The following is a 6,397-nucleotide window of genomic DNA, read 5'->3' as shown; positions in this document are numbered from 1 at the left end:
TTTTGGGAACGAGGAGTTGGTGCTAATACAATGAGAACGGACGTTCAGTCAAGTGAAGTGAAGTGAAGTGAAGTGAAGTGGGGAAGAGCCTCAGAGCTCCGAGTGGCACAGAAAAAAAAGTGGGGCATGTTTGCTGTGCACCTGTGCACTGCACACACCCCTACTTCTAACACACACACACACACACACGCACACACATGCACATGCACACGCACACGCACACACCCCCGCACACACACACACACACACACACACACACACACACACACACACACACACACACACACACACACACACACACACACACACACACACACACACACACACACACACACACACACAGAGATACACGCATGCACATATGTGAAATTTGTGCATCAGCACACACGCACAAGCTCAGCCATCCCATCCCCCCGCCCCACCAAGTTACCATTCATCGTTTCTGCCGCCATTTGTGTGTCTCGGTCCTCTAGTGAAGAGAGTGAAGGGTCTATGTGTTGTCCTTGTGGTGAAGGCACAACCATATTTTTTCCTTTTCAGGAGTCTTTTTTTAGTATTGCGCTTTTAACTCTGTTCCGGCCCTTAGTGGCGCCACTCCCATAAAAGACTTTTGATTTAAAAAATAAAAAAACAAAATGGCTCCCTAGCTAGGCGTCGAAACACAAAGGGATACCAGCACCTTAGAGTACAGGACAATCTTTCTTAGTGATACATGTTATATTCACATATGACTGAAAGTGTACATCTTTATTCTTATTCATATCATTCATGTATTCTTAATTTTTTTGGATCAATTTTGACAAAGCTGGAGCAGTTGAATCGCAGAGAGAGAGAGAGCGTGGATGACAGAGAGGAAAGGGTTAAGCAGCCGCTCGTGGTTGGCATAGCGACGGTAGTGATCGCTGTAGAAGACAGGATGAGAGCGAGAATGTGAATTTGTCACAGCGGAAGTAACACAGCGGATGGGTACTCACGTCTGTCTGTCTGTCTCTCTATTCTGTGTATACAGTGTACATACTGTACTGTACATACTGTATATGCACTGTATATATACGCTGAAGGGGAGATCAGAGAGATGCTGCCCTCCACGTGTGCACTGAAACCTGTCTGAGAGGTGATCGGAACATACACAGACACACACACACACATACATACACACACGCAAGCAAGCATATAATGACAAAGAAATAGCTACAAGAGACAGAATCACACACAGTAATGTGAACACGTGCAGTATAAGAGTGTCTGTGTCTTCAGCCTGCAGCTCTACAGTGTCAGTGATAGAGACATCAGCGAGGCCTAAGGCAAGCGACGGCTGCTACGGCTAACAGGATTGTGTGTTATCAGTGTGTCATGATGGATGGCTAGAATTTGTACATACATGTACACTAGCCGTCTCTGTGTATCCTTTGTTTGCTCAGTTTTTCCATGTCCTTTTTTTCATCTTCTTCGCGATCTTTCCCTTTCTTTTTTGCTTTTATCGGTTTTCTGTCTGTCCTTCACTTCTTTGTTCTTTGTCTCCGTGTTTTTTTATTCATACATATCTGTAACCTTGTCTGTCCAAGTTCCTCCCCTCTTTGACTGTCTATTGCTTGCCTCTTTCTCTCTGTATTTCTTTGCTTTTCCGTTCATGTTCCTCTTATGTTTTTCCTCTCAATCTATTCTCTGCTTCTTTGTCTCCATCTTTTTGCTCTTCCTTCCATGTTCTATTTTCTGCTTTTTTCCCTCTTGGTCTTTTTCTTTTTCTTTGCTCTGTCTATCCATGCCGTTGTGTTTAATGGTGTTTTATCTGCTCTCTGCAGCGCGTGGCGCTCAGTCTGGAGGACGACGGATTCCCCTGAGGCGCTCTCCTCTCCTCTCCTCTCCTCTCCTCTCCTCTCCCCTCCTCTCCCCTCCTCTCCTCTCCTCCTCCCCCACCTCTCCTTTTCTCTCCTCCTCCCCCACCTCTCCTCTCCTCTCCTTTCCTCTCCTCCTCTCCTCTCCTCTCCTCTCCTCTCCTCTCCTCTCCTCTCCTCTCTCCTTCCCTTCCCTATCCTCCCATTCACACATCCTCCCACCCCCATCCCTCTCTCCCTCTCACCCATTCCCATCCCCATCCCCTCCCCTTCGTCTCCTGGGGGAGACCACACTCCCTCCCGCGGCAAGGTGCCAGAGAGCAGGGGATGCAACCTCACACACTGTAAGAGAGAACACACATCGAGCCTCCCTCCCTCCCTTCCTCTGCCTCCAATCTAGCCCAACAGACATGGGAGAGGTAGGGACAGGAGAGGAGAGGGGAGGTCTGCCCTATAATGTTGGCCCCACGGGTTTGTCTCTGACAGTAGCCTTCTCTAACATAAGCATAGCTACTGTATGATAACCCCTGACCTTCAGCACTACCACCTCTACAGCTATCTATTGCTATGGTAACCGTAGTCCCTAGTGCTAACAGCTAGCGCTAGCATGACTCGTTCTTTGTAGTGGTAGCGGTACAGTCTGCTTGGTGCTGGTGACTAACCTAATCATAAGATACCGTGGCTAACACTCTTTGGGCTCTTCAGCCTCCTTCTTCCTACACTGGATACCGTTTAATCTGTGTCTGTATGAACGGTTTCTTGTGCCGTTGTGATTGTGATGCTGCAATCGCTATGATAAGCCTGCAACCAGTGGTGTTTAAGCAGCCATGTTTAAGTCATGGTTTATGCCACACACACTGCGCAGGGCATCACCATGGGTATCCATCTTTGAAAAGGAAAATCCAGTGAGAGTATTACGGGCTCCACTGGCATTGGCGGCACGCAGAAAAATGCAGATGATGAGTTTGGGGTGTGGCTGAGGCTCTATGGTTGGGTCGGCATGACGGGGGTTTAGGATTTGTAATCCAGTCATGCAGTTTACCATGTAAGCCTTTGTGTGTGTGTGTGTGTGTGTGCGTGTGCGTGTGCGTGTGCGTGTGTGTGTGTGTGTGTGTGTGTGTGTGTGTGTGCCCATATCTGTGAAATTGAAATCTGCTGCATTGATTAATTCATCAGTAGGCTACATCAGAATGACAACTGCACAGAAAATCCCCCAAAGCACATGGTACAGTACAAAGAAAATACATTGGGATAAATTCATTGGGAATATTACAGCAATACAGGAGAGAGCTTTGACCTTTGACCTTCAGACTGCAAGTGGACCTCTTCCAGGACCGACTCTTTCAATCTAAGTCTTCCATTCTCAATAGGACCTACTGTATGAGGTCTCACACAGCCTATAAGTACAGTATGATGGAGACATACATTTAAACACAATAAACATCATCAGTCTTCCTGGAATTTGAGTTATCTCTGTTTACAGTACATACAGCACTTCCAGGGAAGTATTTGATGTTATTTCTTCCATCATACAAAAGATAAAATAGAAGACATGAACAGCTTATTTTGATGGTGACGGTAGTCTATCTAATTTCGAGAATGATTGATTAAATATTGCTGTCTTGTACAGCATTACAACACAATTCATGCAATTCCTTACTGAAGATCTTTGAGAAATGAGAAATTTCGAGTATGCACCTACTAACAGACACAGACGCACACACACACACACACACACACACGCACACGCACACGCACACACACACACACAGCAGTATCAATCTGTGAACATCTTCTAGCCGTATGCTGTGAGGGGCTGCGGTCTGGTTTTGGCGTGCTGCTGATTGCCTGAGTGATTGTGGCCATTGATCACACATGGCTTCTTCCCTGCTCTCGTCTGCTCTGCTCTCATCTGCTCTTCTCTCTTGGCTCCTGGCTCAGAGACACTGGAGAAACGGCCCCATCCGTCTGTGTGTGTGTGTGTTTTGTGTGTGTGTGTGTGTGTGTGTGCGCGTGCGTGCATGCATGTGTGTGTGTGTGTGCGTGCATGTGTGTGTTGTGTGTGTGTGTGTGTGTGTGTGTGTGTGTGTGTGTGTGTGTGTGCACATGTGTTGGAAGGTGAGTGTGTGTGTCTGTATGTGTGCATGCCTGCGTGTGTGCACATATTTGTGTAGGTGAGTGTGTGTGTCTGTTTGTGTGCATGCCTGCGTGTGTGCACATGTGTGTGTAGGTGAGTGTGTATATACGTCATTGGTGTGTGTGTCTGTGTGCATGCCAGCGTGTGTGCACATGTGTGTGCAGGTGAATGTGTGTGTGTGTGTGTGTGTGTGTGTGTGTGTGTGTGTGTGTGTGTGTGTGTGTGTGTGTGTGTGTGTGTGTGTGTGTGTGTGTGTGTGTGTGTGTGTGTGTGTCGTTCGGTGTGCATGTTGCCAGGTGTGTGGCAGCTGATTGGAGTGGCTCCTGTTGGAAGATGAATGGGAAGTCATTTATCTACAGTATCCCTCTATGTCCGTCTCTCTCTGAGGCCGGACACCATGTTCTGCTAATTGAACATTCCCTTTTTAAATAGATAGATAGATCTCCTGCCTGGCTATGTTCTTCAGCTCGAGCACAGGCTGCCTGCCTGGCTGGCTGGCTGGTCTGCTATTGGCAAAGGCACTTGCAGTAGATCCATAAGTGGTTGCTCGATCAGACTGGATGCAAGTGGCTGTTACTGTAAAGGGTCTATTTTTGATGCGAGCAGGGGATCTGAGTAGCTGAGGGTGGCCTGATTGTGTGTGTATGTGTGTGCGTGTGTGTGCGTACTACACGTGTGCTTGTGTATGTGTGTGTGTGTGCGTGTGCGTGTGCGTGTGGTGTGCATGTGTGTGTATGTCCCTTGTGCATGTGTGTGTGTGTGTGTGTGTGTGCGAGTGCGTGCGTGTGTGTGTGCATGCATGTGTGTGTATGGGTGTCATGTGTATGTGCACATATGTGTGAGTGTGTGTGTGTATGTGCATGTGTGTGTGACTTGTGGGGTTTGTGTGTTGAGAGGTGGTCTTGCATCTTGAGAGGTTTCCTTCTTTGTCTCTGCGCTGCGCTGGCCACATTCTGTCTGATGCAGCTTGTGAGTGTATCCACCCGCTTTCATCCGACATCAGAAAGACCTCACCGGGAGAGGCACTCTGGTTCACAGTCATGCTGTGTACAGTAGTGTGTGTGTGTGTGTGTGTGTGTGTGTGTGTGTGTGTGTGTGTGTGTGTGTGTGTGTGTGTGTGTGTGTGTGTGTGTGTGTGTGTGTGTGTGTGTGTGTGTGTGTGTGTGTGTATGTGCATGCTGTGCGTGTGTACTGTATGTGTGTGCGTGTGTATATGTGCATATGCATACTACTGTCATCATTTTTTAACACTAGGATCTAGGTTAAGTGGTAGGCAAACATCCCATTCCTAGAGACTTCTAGCCCCCTGAGTCTGACTGTTTCTTTGTTCGGTTTGCACGCATGTGGCGGTGGCATTGGCAGATGACAATGTGTTGTAGTTCCACTCAGACATCACAGGGGGCAGCATTGTGTCAGTGGCCATACAGTAGACGCCATCCATCTCCCCGTAACTCAATACTGCTGACATGCAGTCTGCCCAGATCCAATCCATCAATGCTTGTTCATCATGCATTGAGTTATGCTCTGACCTCAATCTGCGAGTGGCCTTTAGACAGGCAATATGGCCGGATCTAATCACAAGGGGACTATTCCGTGTACGTCCGTGGGTGTTGTATGAATCAAATGGCGCTTGTCTCGAACACTTAGAGTGCAGTAGGACATCATTAAGCAATGACTAGATTGTATATAAGTGTTTCTAGGTGGTTTCGAGGCTACTGTGGAACAGTTAAGCCTGTAATAAAAGTAATTTTACACATTCACCTCTTGAAAATGTTTTCCATCAGCTGAAGTAATCAGTCCCTTGCGAGTTTTCGCGAGGCAATGACTTACTGTATCTGAAAGCTGTGGGTGCTTTCTGCGTGCTCTGTACTCACAGAAGAGGCTCTCTCTCTCTCTTCTTCTCGCTCTCTTGCCCTCTCTCTTGTTTTCTTCTCTCTGTTTTTTTCCCTGCTCATCCCTCCATCTGGCTGGTTTCTCAGCCTCAGTGGTTGGTCGGTAGCCGTGGTACTTCTGGCGTGTTAGACCCTCAATCATTGTGCTGCGAGGTGCAGAAAATCTCCACCGTCATTGATTTTTACTTCTCCCAAGTATGAGTGAGCGCCTCTCTTCAGAAACATGCAGCATGATGGTACAGAGTCTATTCCAGCTGTGTGTACTGAAGATGACGTTCTCTTTCTGTCTGTCTCTGTCTTTGTCTCTGTCTCTCTCTCTCTCTCATTGCTCTCTAGGCTAGGCGCTTTTCATGCCCCAGCCTTTCGGTCTGTCTCTGTCTGACTCTCTCTCTCTCTCTCTCTCTGACTCTCTCTGTCTGACTCTCTCTCTCTCTCTCTCTCTCTCTCTCTCTCTCTCTCTCTCTCTCTCTCTCTCTCTCTCTCTCTCTCTCTCTCTCTCTCATTGCTCTCTAGGCTAGGTGCTTGTCTTCACT

At 47.6% G+C, this 6,397-nt stretch overlaps 1 protein-coding gene across 1 annotated transcript in view; it reads left to right on the top strand.

Annotated features, from left to right (window-relative positions):
* Window positions 1-1,841, top strand: part of lrp8 (low density lipoprotein receptor-related protein 8, apolipoprotein e receptor) — a 259,609-nt gene extending 257,768 nt beyond the window's left edge. Inside the window, exon 19 of the mRNA XM_063201195.1 lies at window positions 1,803-1,841. Coding sequence (XP_063057265.1) covers window positions 1,803-1,841 — 39 coding nt within the window. The remainder of the gene's footprint in view (window positions 1-1,802) is intronic.
* The last annotated feature ends 4,556 nt before the right edge of the window (window positions 1,842-6,397 follow it).

The sequence above is a fragment of the Engraulis encrasicolus genome, chromosome 6 (assembly GCF_034702125.1).
Source record: "Engraulis encrasicolus isolate BLACKSEA-1 chromosome 6, IST_EnEncr_1.0, whole genome shotgun sequence".
Taxonomy (NCBI): domain Eukaryota; kingdom Metazoa; phylum Chordata; class Actinopteri; order Clupeiformes; family Engraulidae; genus Engraulis; species Engraulis encrasicolus.
The sequence above is the reverse complement of the archived record's forward strand: the minus strand, read 5'-3'. Positions and strand labels throughout refer to the sequence as shown.